We start from the raw sequence: 13,790 nt of genomic DNA, 5'->3' as shown, positions 1-13,790 counted from the left end.
CTTGTCCCCTATAGGATAATGCCATCTCCAGATGGCGTTACCCTATAATAGAGAGGTCCCTAGTGATGCTTTTACTGACCTATGGTCATGCATTTGCATTGGCTGCCAGTGACCTTAACTAGGAAGTAGTGTGACAGTGTTACCATATCATAGTGCTTCCAGGACTTTGCCAGTATGGGCTCTTATCAAAGCCCATCTCCTAACAAGAGCATTTTAGTAAATATGCATGAAAATATTAATTTTCACATTGTTAATTTTGGCTAAAACATGTTTATCACATCTACATTAAAAATGAGAGGTATGATAAATATGCCCGTTTGATAACAATGTAGCTAAAGTACAAGTTGAGTTTCCCTTATCCAAAAATCTGATATCCAAAATATTCCAAAATCCAAAGCACTTTGGAGGTAGTGACACCTTTGCTTTCTTACTGTTCAATGTACACAAACTTTGCTTCATGCACAAAACTATTAAAAGTATTGTAACATAGAAAAATAGAATTTGTTGGCAGATAAGAACCACTTGGCCCATCTATTCTGCTGTAAACACATGTGCAGTATATGTACACACTTACACACTAGGGTTCATTTTTGTCAGGAGCCAATTAACCTACCAGTATATTTTTGGAAGTCCGAGGAAACCCACACAAGCCTTTATATATTTTTAAAAAGAAATTAAATCTGAAAATGAAAAATAATTTTATGCTCGCTAGCACTAGCTGCAATAAAATGATGCACTGCTGGAAAAATACCACCCTAATTAAATTTTTATATCATTAAGGGTACAAAGTACAATTTATATTTTTCACAATGGTTAAAATCTCTTCCTATTTGTTTTGTCATTGTTTTTAGTAAAAATTCAACCTGTAATCTGGCACATTTATATCTAATCATCGTGAGGATCATGTGACTTTTTGGGAATTAGACACTTATTTTAACTACAAAAATAATAATTAATGTTTAATATGTACTTTTAGGTTTTATTTGTATTTTTACTTGAAGTTCACCAAGGACACTTGCTGGCGACTATATTATCAATGTGCAATCATACAATCAACCTATAAAATATTTAAAAGCAATCCCCTATTAAAGAATACAAAAAGTGCAAAAATACAGCTCTATATATTCAAAAGGACTTATGTTTCCTCCAATATACGGGTAACAGTATCTCACCCCAAATGAAGTATCAGTCCTTATCTGGAGAACTGTAACAATTTCATAACTTTTAAAAGGTTGAACTTCATATAGAAGAATCTTGGTTATTTGTTTCCAGCAAACATAGATTCCCAATAATGAAAAGCAATGTATGTAACAGGTGGTGATTGGTTAAAATCATAGACAAGCCAATATTATGCTCGACCTTCTCCAGTAAGTGTCTCACTGTCTGATGCACTCGGAAGATAATGTGCAACAGCCGGTGCCATCAATTGGATTGCAATAGAAGACTCACCCCGGTTGCAATCTGTCTTGCACTGTTCAGAACTCAGTCCACCGAGTTAGGGGAGTTGATGAGTGTATCATTGCACATTAAATCTACTTGTATTGAATATTTATGCGCTCTTTTGTAATTCTCTTATTAATACTATATTTTAGGTCTCAATAATCCACATTTATTGTTTGAGAGCTGCACCAAAGAGGTTTGAAGTGATTAGTATCTAGAAATGTATTAATTTAATTATTACTCATATTTGCACCTAAATTAAAAAATGTATTGACTATATCAGTGGTGGCCAACCTGTGGCTCTTGAGCCACATGCGGCTCTTTCTTTCTTCAAATGTGTCTCCTAACACACAAAGTCACAAGACCACAACAGATCCGGTAACCACTGCTCTCCAGAAAAACACGCAGCAGCACTACGGGGACTTAGAACTGAGGGAGCCAGATACTAGAGATGAGACACCCACCAGCAAACAGAGGACACATAACAGGCTGCTGCAATGGCATGGATTGGGGGAAGCTGAAGTGACACTTGAGGGTGCTGGCTGAAGTGATAGAAGGTTGCTGGCTGAAGTGACAGGAGGGTGCTGGCTGAAGTGACAGGAGGGTGTGGTGCTGGCAGAAGTGACAGGAGGGTGCTGGCTGGAGTGACAGGAGGGTGCTGGTTGGAGTGACAGGAGGGTGCTGGCTGGAGTGACAACTGGGGGAGCTGAAGTGTATTATGTGAATCTGGATTTTTCAATATATTTTATGTGGATCTGGCTTTTACAATTATTTTATGTGGAAGTGGCTTTTTCAATGTATCTTATGTTGGATCTGTTTTTTTCAATGTATTTTATACCAGGGGAGTGACCTAGAAGGCACAAGGTCACACCCCATTTTTGCATGTGTGCCTTTCGCTCGATGTCGGCTCTTTGACTTACCTAATGCATTTTTTTTGGCTCTTTGGCTCTGACTGGTTGGCCACCCCTGGACTATATTATCAGTTCATTTAAATAAAGTTTTCATGTACAGTTTGTCCATTGTCCTAAGTTCCTAACATGAATATTAGAATGCAACTTCATGCAATATTTGGCGTAGCTTTGTGCACTGACTGTTTTGGTCTTCTCCATAGTGCTCAGTTGAATGTGGAACGGGAACTCAGCAAAGAGATGTAATTTGCATTCGGAAGACAGCTGAGGGTTTTACAGTTGTGAAGCCTCTTGAATGTTCATATCTGGAGCGACCTCCAAACCAACAGTCCTGCCATCTTAAATCCTGCGGCACAAAATGGTTCTATACTGACTGGAGTGCAGTAAGTGGTTTACTTTTAGTTAGCATTTTTGGATTAAGTATATTTGTATCCTGTATCTCACACTTTTCAGCAGTGATGTATGTAAGAATTAAGTGCCGTTCTGCAAATTATGTTAATATTGTTTCTCATACTAGGCTTTACATTAAACAAAAAAAAGGGGACATCATGATCATGTGGAAAAAGATTCTATGGCCTGATGACACCAAAATGTAACTCTTCATCCACAATGCTGACTGCTATGCTTAATGCTAACCTAACACTGCACATCACAGTGATAACACCATTTTTAGAGTGAAGCATGGTGGTAGCAGTATCATGTTGTGCAAATGCTTTTCTATGACAGGGACTGAAAATCTCATTAAACTAGAGAGGTAACGAATAGAACACAGTACAGCGAAATCCTAGAGGAAGACCTGCTGCAGTCTACACTTGGAAAACTTATCTTCCAACATGACATTGACCCAAAACTTCCAGAAAATGCTACACTGGGGTGGTCTACCACCAATAATTTTAATGAGCTGAAGTTGTCTAGTTAAAGGCCAGATCTCAAATCCAATTGAGCATCTGTACAAATATTTTAAAATTGCTGTCCACCAATAAGCACTATCCAACCGGATGAAGTGAGCAATTTTGCCAAGAGGAATATGCTGTGTCTAGATGTGAAAAACTGATAAACCCTTTCCTAAATAGAGGTATAATGGTAATCAAAGGTGCTTCTATTAAGTATGAACTCTGGGGGTTAGGGGGGTGGAGTGGATAGATATGTGCATAACTCTAATGGACCCTACACACATAGGGACCCGCCACCAAGCTGCCTGACGGGCGATACAATATTTTTCAATATTATTCTTAGGAAAATAATGTGAATAGGGTGTTTTCATATCCTTCTCACATTATTTTAGTATCACCAAAATGTGCTAAAGGGCAATTGGAGGAGAGTTTGCAAAACTCTCCTCCAAGCTCTTAATATTGCATTTTTTAGTAAGCAGATTGCATTTCCCATATTTGTAATAGGAAATGTGATCTGCTTCAGATTTACTAAAATCCAATTGTGAAAAAATACCGGAGGTAACCCTATGATAATAACGTTATCTTCAAGTTTCGTTATTAGGGCTTCCCTCCAGTTCCCATAGACTACCTCAACCTTTCCTTACTGTGATCAGCCATATGTGTCTGACAGACCACAGACTGATTACTGTGTGAAAAAACAAAAAAAAACACCCCACTTACCTACACCCAGGGATCGTTGATCTGTCTGCTCCGTCATCTGTTCCTGTGCTGCTGTTGTGATCCTGGTCCATCTGATCAGTAAAGTAAGCTAAGATGCTGCAAAGTCCCGGCATCTCTGGTCAGTGTACTGATCACAGTTTTCACAGCAGGAGATCATATGACTGAAGCTCATGAGCAGCACACAGATCACTGTTTCTGAATTGCAGGTAAGTGTAAGCTTTGTGCAGGTGGTGGTGGTTTTGGGGGATCATGGTCGCCCACGGTGGTGCATGCATGTTTACATTATCAAGGTATTATTTGAGAAAAAAATCATAAGACGTTTGGGGAGTAATTTGCACGGACAAAGTTTTCTCACAAGCTATGTCCATGAGATATTTAATACATCCTTGCATGTATTCAATTATTACAATGCAATTTTGGGTGAATTTATTATATACCATCCGCATCTGAGATATGCCCAAAAGGTTTCACTGTTGCACTTGTCCAGAAGAGCTGTATGTGGTTTGCAAGAATACTATCTTCCACCCAGTGACGTGCACAGTATTTGACATGAGAAGTGCAAGTTTGGAAAATAGCACCTCATGTCCCATTGTTTAAAAATTCAAATATTAACATCTACATACATTTTTTTGCATCTCCCTGATATATTAACACCACCCCACACTCACTTACTACAGTAACAGTATAAAGAGAGCCATAACTCCCCCTACAGTAAACCGAGAATCCCAGTGATCACCATACAGTATACAGAGCCACCAGTGACCACTATAAAGTACACACAGCATTGCAGTGACAGCCATACAACACAGAGGGAATTCTGTGCCTGCCATACAAAACATATTTTCGTGACCACGTCACAGTACAAAAGAGCATTCTTGAGACTGTACACTACACAGAGCAGTTTTGAGATCACTATATAATATAAAGAACATTTTTTGACTGCCACACAAATTATCCCCTCATCACTAATTAACACTTCCTCAAAAGTATTTAACTTTTCCAGCATCATTGCAACAACCCTATTAAACGTAATTAGCCTCTTAAATCAATAACTCCCTCGTAATATAATTCCTCACATTATTGATTAATTCATTAACTCCCTCATTACCTCACTCAGTGTAATAAAAAAAACATACCTTAAAAGGTGTAACCCCAACACCTTAATTAACTCTATTAGGACATTTACCATTCACTCTCATAATAAAATCAATTTAAAACTCACCTCTTTATACTTATTAACTTCCCTAAACTATAGACATTTTTCCCTCTTGTGCAACATACCTGTTGCTGCCCTTCTTTGTGAACCATGGTCACTGGTACATAAAAAAGGAAATGACCTTCTGAGGACTTTATCCAACCACAGGTAAAAGTCTCCACTTAAAGAGGATAGACCACCAGGGAGGTGACAGTAATACCCCACATGGCCCCTGCAGGGGAAGGAAGAGTTATCTGCATCATCTGTTCGGCAGACAGCCACAAGCACCATCAATCCATTTACCCCTCCTTGAGCTCTCCATTTTCAGTCCCTTGTACCCAGCAAAAGAAAAACATTAGGTGGCAACTGGGCAACCCTGCACTAACTAGTTCCCTTTTTGAAGGCACCATTTTCAAAGCTTCTTCAAAACGGGGGGGAGGTTGCTCCCCCTCCAACCCTCTGTCTATGTCACAACCCTCTGTCTATGTTTAGTATTAATGAAATCACCTATTTTCAGATTTTTTTGTTCCTAATTACTTTTGACAAATGATTGGACTATATTTCTAGTTCACTCCTTATTGAGTTCTTTGTATTGATTAAAGGGAATGCATTTCAATTACAGTATGTTGTAACAGCAAAATGTGAATTTGCCCAAACAAGGTGAATACCTTCAAACAACACAAACTACAGTAGCCAACACATACTTCCTTTTACGTAAAAACGGATATCCACTTCTCAGTGGTGTCATTATGGGTGGTTGTGTGTGCGTGACAGGGGGTGGGACCTCATGCCTGTGAAGCCATGATCTCAGATGTGTTATATTTTGAGGGTATGACTGCATTATCACCACTCTAGGGGGTTGTCTTGGGTTCTGGCAGCACCCAGCCTTTCCCAGGCGTCTCTGCAGAGTGTTGCTGCTCAATTACACCAAAATAACAGAACAGCTGTACTATTTTGGTGTTACCCCCTTGGATGATTTCACCCAGTGTGTCCTGCACCCCCCCCTCCCCCCAGTGACATCATATCTCTTGTCAATTTGAGTGCATCACACCCAAAGATTATGGAAAAATTAGCATTAAGCCTGTTGGAATATAAGGAGGCTTTCAGGGGAAAGCCTATATACATGGGAAAAGTATCTATGTTAGTCAATTGCTTTTCTTGTACATTTTACTCTAAATAGGCTTCTATACAAGTAACTTTTACAGCACCATAAAATATCAATGTATTTTAATCAAGCTTGTAATGACTGTTGACATTACTAAACTCTCCAAGCTCGGAAAAGTGCTCTTTCTGCTGTTTGAGCACAAATTCTTTAATAGAAAAACTCCCTTCTTTAAATGATACAGTAGGACTTTAAAGAGGTTACTATGCATACATAAAATATTTTATTTTTGACAATGGACCTTGAATTACTTCTACACATTATTCAGTCAAACATTGGCTAGTATTTCTTTGTCCAACAAATTGATCACATCTTGGATAATTATTAATTAGTTGCCTACATATACTTTTGCACTTATAAGGACTGACAATCAACTCTCTTTTGTTCAGCATAGATAGCATACTGACTTAGATTGTACAGTAGGAAAGAACCACAATATAGGATTTCCAAAACATCAAATATGGATCTAATATGAATACACAATAACCTTAAAGTTATAACATGTTCTGTACCATCAAAGATCCTACTTTTTTTGTTTGTTTGTGCCCTTTTATCTAGGAATAAATTCTTTTTATCTTAAATACTTTTTCATTTTAATTTCACTCACGTTCTAAATGTAGTGTTAATAGAATTAAGAAGATTAAGATTGATACAAATAGAATTTTTATTTTATTCAGAAATCTTTCCCAAATTTTCAATATTAACAACTTTGTTAATACATTTTTAATTTGAGTTGTATATCAAATAAATTGTATTTTAGATTTAGTAATCTTTTAAATATAAATTATCACATAAGAATAAAGAGGGTTCTCTTTCACTAAAGTAAATGTTGTCTTTCTAGTACTGTATAAACACTAACACTAACTGGAACACTTGTTGTGTCTATAGGTCACTGTATTCTGTACCTTGTGGGTGATTAGAACTTGCTTTCTTCATTATACCAAGACAGATAGTTTTTTCCAATAGTATTAATCAAACATTTATGTCTATTGTTAAATATGATGGGTGTGGATCATTGGGTCGACAGTAACTAGGTTGACAGTCATTAGGTCATCAGTTAATATGTCAACACCAGAAATAGGTCAACACAGTCATTAGGTCAATATGGAAAAGGTCGACATTGAAAAGGGTCAACATGAGTTTTTCATATATTTTTGGTGTCGTATTCTTCGTAAAGTGACCGGGAACCCCAATTAGTGCACCGTGTCACCTCGCAAAGCTCACTTCGCTTGCTATGCTTCGGGCAAGTTGCCTCGCTCCGCTACTGCTGCTCTTGGCACAGGTTACTATTCTCAATCATAGTCCACGTGAATCATAAAGTATAAAAATGTTAAAAGAAAATGAAAATAAAAATGGGAAAAACTCATGTCGACCTTTTCATGTGTCAACCTAATGACTGGATATCGTTAAATATATACATAGTTATGAAATATTAGTATTTACAAATATACCCTCTATTTCATTGTAAAGTAGCCAATATGCCTAACTTATTATGTAACAATTAAATTTCCCTAATTTATCCTACATTTTTGATGTCCTTTCAATGTCTAGTGCTCCAAATCTTGTGAAGGTGGCTTCCGAGTGCGCGAGGTCCGATGCCTGGCCGATGACATGTCACACAGTGATACGTGTGAAGCAGATCTTAAACCAGAAGACACAGAAACATGCAATCCACAGGACTGTATTCCAGAAATAGGTAATTACAGTATTAGTAGAACCGCATTGATACCAAATAACAGAAAATAAATTTATATTTGCTGAATTTAACAGTATGTTAAATAAGTTATGTGTACAGCATAGCCATGTGAATCTCTTTATAACATGTTCTGACAAAGTAACTCACATGAGTTACACATCAGCGCACATAAACGTCTATGGTTCGCTTAAGCCGCACAGTACTACATTTTATCATAGTCTTTTTACACATTCATACACTTTTTTTTATTGTATATGGTATCCATTAGTTATAAGGGGTAAAGTCGCACATGTTATGGCTAATGCGCATTTGGCAATGTAATGTAAATGTAAAGTAAGTATTTTGAACTTGCGCTCTTGAAAAAGTACCACCTGTCATTATGGATTAACAAATCACACACATTACTAGCATTAGAATTTAGGCTGAATATGGGTTTTTAGGTGTGAAAGAGCTTCAAAACGGCAGAGAAATATTTCTTTAGCATTTAGGGAGTAGATGGAACAGGGTGATGTCCTCTCTAGTGACAAAGAAAGGAATTTGCTTAAATATGCAGAAAGTGGTAAAAATAATAAGTTTGATATGTTCTAATGAATATGTGGTTGAAGCAGAGTTGACTGTAAATGCTTCCACATTGCATGTATGGAAATACATATATACATTGGCCCATATGCAAAGTGTTATACATCTCTGCCACCATGTTGCCACTATCCTTAAACTTGTTTTTATATCTACCATTCTCAGTTAGTACCTGCACCAGTTCTCTTCTTGGTGCAAGAGATCTGTGTAGATATAAGCAATATTACGTATGCATACACTCACAGCAAGCAACTATGGCAAACTCCTCATTACCACTCAGTTATGCCCCTTCAGCCACAAGTGGAAATGCCTCAGTGTTGCATACAACTTTCATTGCCCATAGTTGTCCAAGACATTACCAGTGTGAAAGCACCCAATATGTGCTCTGTATAACTGACTTGCATTAAACTCTGCATGGGTCCCACTATGTGTCTGTAAAGGAGTGAGATTAGGGCATCGCACAGGTCAATATCTAGCAGGTCTTTAGTTGTATAAGACTGCAGATAATAATATGAAATAGGTTACTATGGTATGAGGTTTCATAGGTACAAAACCACACTCTGATTTGAAATTCCTCCTAAGAATCGATTAACTATACCAAACACTTTTTAAAGTGTTTAAATGGGAATCAAGCGACTGTTTGAAAGAGAGTATGAAGAGCCAGCTAATGGTACATTTTATGGATGGTGCAGTGCCTTGCTAAAGTATTCACCACCCTTAGCGTTTTACCTATTTTGTTACATTACAACCTGTAATTTAATTTTTTTTAAATCTGAATTTTATGTGATGGATATGCACAAAATAGTCTAAGTTGATGAAGTGTAATGAGAAAAATGTATCTAAAAAATATTTTTTATAAATTAAAAGTTTAAAATTGTTACCCTGTTTGCTATGAATCCCCTCAAAAGTTCTGGTGCAACCAATTACCTTCAGAAGTAACAATTAGTGAAATGAAGTCCACCTGTGTCTAAGTGTCACATGATCTGTCAGTATAAACACACCTTTTCTGAAAGGCCCCAGAGGCTGCAACACCACTAAGCAAGAGGCATCACACCATGAAGACCAAGGAGCTCTCCAAACATGTCAGGGACAAAGTTGTTGAGAAAATACAAGTCAGGGTTGGGTTACAAAAAAATATCCAAATCTTTGATGATCCCCCGGAGCACCATCAAATCCATCATCTTCAAATGGAAAGAACATGATACCACAACAAATCTGCCAAGAGAGGACCAGCCACCAAAACTCACAGACCGGGCAAGGAGGGCATTATTCAGAGAGGCAGCACAGAGACAAAAGGTAACCCTGAAGGAGCTGCAGAGTTACACAGCAGAGACTGGTATATCTGAGCATGTGACCACAATAAGCCGTACACGCCATAGAGCTGGGCTTTATGGAAGAGTGGCCAGAAAAAAAGCCATTACTTCATGTTAAAAATAAGAAGGCACGTTTTGAGTTTGCCAAAAGGTATGTAGACAACTCCCCAAATGTATGGAGGAAGGTGCTCTGGTCTGATGAGATTAAAATTTAACTTTCCCGCCACTGAGGAAAACGCTATGTCTGGTGCAAACCCAACACATCCCATCACTCCAAGAACACCATCTCCACAGTGAAACATGGTGGTGGCAGCATCATGCTGTGGGTATATTTTCAGCAGCGGGGACTGGGAAACTGTTTCGAGTCGAGGTAAAGATGGATGGTGCTAAATACAAGGATATTCTTGAGCAAAACCTGTTTCAGTCTGCCTGTGATTTGAGACTGGACGAAGGCTCACCTTCCAGCAGGACAATGACCCAAAGCATACTGCTAAAGCAACACTCGAGCGGTTTAAGGGGAAACCTTTAAATGTGTTGGAATGGCCTAATCAAAGCTCAGCTCTCAATCCAGTTGAGAATCTACGGTTAGAATTGAAGATTGTTGTTCACAAGTGGAAACCTTCCAACATGAAGGAGCTGGAGCAGTTTTGCCTTGAGGAATGGGCTAAAATCCCAGTGGCAAGCTCATAGAGACTTATTCAAAGTGACTTGCAGCTGTAATTGCAGCAAAAGGTGGTTCTACAATGTACTGACTTAAGTGGGGTGAATAGTTATGCACGCTGAAGTTTTGTTATTTTGTCCTATTTGTTGTTTGCTTCAGCCATGTCCTGTGAATGAAATAATGTAAATCTTCAAACAATCCATTTTAATTATAGGTTCTGAGGCAACAAAACATGAACGATACAAAGGGTGGTGAATACTTTAGCAAGAAACTGTATATTTAATGGATGACAAATGGGGGAATTTGCTTGAATTGCCTATATTATTACTGTTCCAAAATAGGTAAAATATTATAATTATGTGGATTAAATAAGTATTGTGTCAGAAACTAGATTACTGTACGTAAGATATTATACTAGAGTTTCTGGTGGGAATGGTTTCTTTATGTAGCAAGACGCATAGGAGTAACTTCAATGTACAAAACCGCAGTGAGATAACAGACTGTCTAGATGTCTACGAAAGCAAATAGTTTTGCACAGAAATATTACAGATTTTACAGCAGTAAAATTGCAGAACAATGGCATTCTTTTCCATATGTGGACTGCACTCAGTGTGGAATACCAATGCAAAAAGGGGATTTTTGTTTTGGTGATTGAGGTCACTAAACTGCACTAAAAGGGTGTAGAGTGGACATTTGTTGGTGAGTTCTTTCACTTGAGAAGGGATGTACTTGTATTTTGACAACTGAATGAGGTACATAGCAGTCCAAGATTCTGGGAATTGACTGGGGAATTGGAATATATTGGTAACTTGTGAGTAAAAAACTGCAACTCACAAAGTCTGACACAATTTGTGAAGTACAATATGACTTCACTATTTATCATTATTGGTTAATAAAACATGTTTATTTTGAACAAATGCATTTGAACTATCATAGCTGTACAATAAAATTAGCAATTTAAAGTAAAAACAAAACAAAAAAAATCATGCATTACTCTTGAATCTACTACAATTAAAGTTTTCTAATCATGAGTTACATCGTTCTCTGCGAATACTTAACTTGCCCTAGAGATATAATGTAGCTTTTAAAGTCTTAACCCCAAGTTACATTCTCCCTAATTAGAAGATACAATTAACAGACATTTTATGCTCCAGAAATCAAAGCAAAAAGGATTTTGAGATAAGGTTGAATTAGATTGGAAGGATGGCAGCAATCAATTGGACGAATGTCATTGGCATTCAGTCTGGCATTTTATTTCACTCTTATACATTAGGAACACATTTCATGTGGCAATGTATCATAATGGAGAGCCCCTGGAGCTGCTGATGACCTCATCAGTATGTGCCATTAAAAGTGTGAAGCTGTTAGGCTTCAAAGACATTTGTCAGAGGAATGTGCCCCATATATAGTCTTGGAAACGTAGAAAGGTGCCCCCCATACCATTACATGGAAAATACATTCTTTTGCCAAGGGTGTCTTTGTAAAAGGGTTAGGGGGCCCCAGGAAATCAGCCTTGCTATTCAGCTTGACAAGGGTAGAAAAAAGAGAAAATACCTCCTTTTCACAGTTCTCTCAGAGCCCAAAAATAATTGTTATTTTCTTTTTAAACAGATGAAACATGCAAAGACAAATACTACAACTGCAACGTGGTCGTACAGGCCAGGCTTTGTGTGTATGCTTATTACAAGACTGCATGTTGTGCTTCCTGTGTGAAAGCAGCAAAACGACAATCAGGATTCATAGGAAGGAGATAACAACTACTGAGTCTTTTACCCAAGCACAAGAGGCAGCAGTGAAGTGATGACAGTGACTGATGACTCCCTGCCTCTGGCTTGTACAGTATGAACTCTTCATTTTACTACAAACAGGACTTCAGTTGATCTGTCTGTCTCATCCACCACCACTTTTATAGCAATATTTTGACCTATTACTTAAATAATATGGACAGAAAAATGTTCAGAGCACTATTACAGTTTTAAACTTGACTTTGTATACACTGTTTGAGCAATAATATCCCCAACCTTGGGCAAATAAGAGGAGCCAAATTAAGAGGCACGAAGTTGGCATCTCTTTTTTTGTTTGTTATTTTTATTATTTTTTACTTGGGTTATTGTGGTATTTTATGTACTGTATATAATCAAGAAATGGTTCTAGATTAATAATAGTCTGGGATGTTGGATTAACAACCATGTAAATAATGATTTTATATATAAAATGGAAATGCTGCAGTCTTATGGTTCATGTTAATACAATGGAACGTGTTGAAATAAACAGTATGTTGGGCTATCTGTAAATTTCTTAATAAATAGTAAAAAATATAAAAAATATATATAAATCTGTTATAGTAAACAGTTTGTAATGTTGGAGGCTGCCCACTGGAGTGCATTGTAATTATTGTATAAATTTGAACTATAAAAGCTCATATACCTTCCAGCTAGGAATATTTCAAATATCTTCCCCGTGCCTCGCTTCCTCTCTCTCCCTTTCCTGTTGCATATACCGTCCATGCAAAAAGAACCATACTTTAAATATTTTAGTTTTAGACTTGCAATATTTCAGAACATGCAATTTCTCAGCATATAGTCATACAATTTATTAAGAAGTGTGAATCTAATATTAAATATGAAATATGGCCAGGTGGATGCAAAAAGAATGGAAACCATTAGCACTGAAACTAGAATCTAAGCATCATGACAAATGCAGTTGCAAATGCAGGAATGGTAAATGTTTTCTACTGTGTTTACAAACTTACATTTATGTGTGCTTACATTTCTAGACTGCGGTTATGAACTGTCCCTAATTTCTGGGACAGTTCCAAGTTTTAAAGTTTTGTTCATCGAAATGGACATCTTTTCCTATTGTTTAGGCTTTGTAACATGTAGTTATTTAAAAGAGTAACTCAAATGCAAACAGTGTCCTCCAAACCCAACTGAATTGCATTGTATGTAACAAAGTGTCAGAACAACCACCATTGGATGTGACCAGCCACTATGATGTCAGGAAATGCTGGCTTGCCACCACACTCCACGACTCCTGCTCTTCTCCCAAAAGAACAGAGGCCTCTTTCTGAGTGTTTAAAGAGGACGTTACTGCCCATGCACCAGACTCCCTCTCTGCTTTCTTAGAGTAGAGTGGGATAGACCCGGAATGCTGGAGGGCCATAACTACACCTTTACCCAAATTTTGCTATGGTGCCCAGTCATGCACTGGTCTGCCCTCAGTATGA

At 37.6% G+C, this 13,790-nt stretch overlaps 1 protein-coding gene across 3 annotated transcripts in view; it reads left to right on the top strand.

Moving 5' to 3' along the window:
• THSD4 (thrombospondin type 1 domain containing 4) overlaps positions 1–12,997 on the top strand; it is a 1,279,073-nt gene extending 1,266,076 nt beyond the window's left edge. For all 3 annotated transcript variants that reach the window (XM_063926205.1, XM_063926204.1, XM_063926207.1), the window contains 3 exons: positions 2,552–2,731; positions 7,870–8,014; positions 12,176–12,997. In XM_063926205.1, the coding sequence (XP_063782275.1) occupies positions 2,552–2,731; positions 7,870–8,014; positions 12,176–12,318 (468 nt within the window). In that variant the 3' untranslated portion in view covers positions 12,319–12,997. The remainder of the gene's footprint in view (positions 1–2,551; positions 2,732–7,869; positions 8,015–12,175) is intronic.
• The last annotated feature ends 793 nt before the right edge of the window (positions 12,998–13,790 follow it).

The sequence above is a fragment of the Pseudophryne corroboree genome, chromosome 6 (assembly GCF_028390025.1).
Source record: "Pseudophryne corroboree isolate aPseCor3 chromosome 6, aPseCor3.hap2, whole genome shotgun sequence".
NCBI classification, from domain to species: Eukaryota; Metazoa; Chordata; class Amphibia; order Anura; family Myobatrachidae; genus Pseudophryne; species Pseudophryne corroboree.
This window is presented reverse-complemented; position numbering and strand designations above follow the sequence as displayed.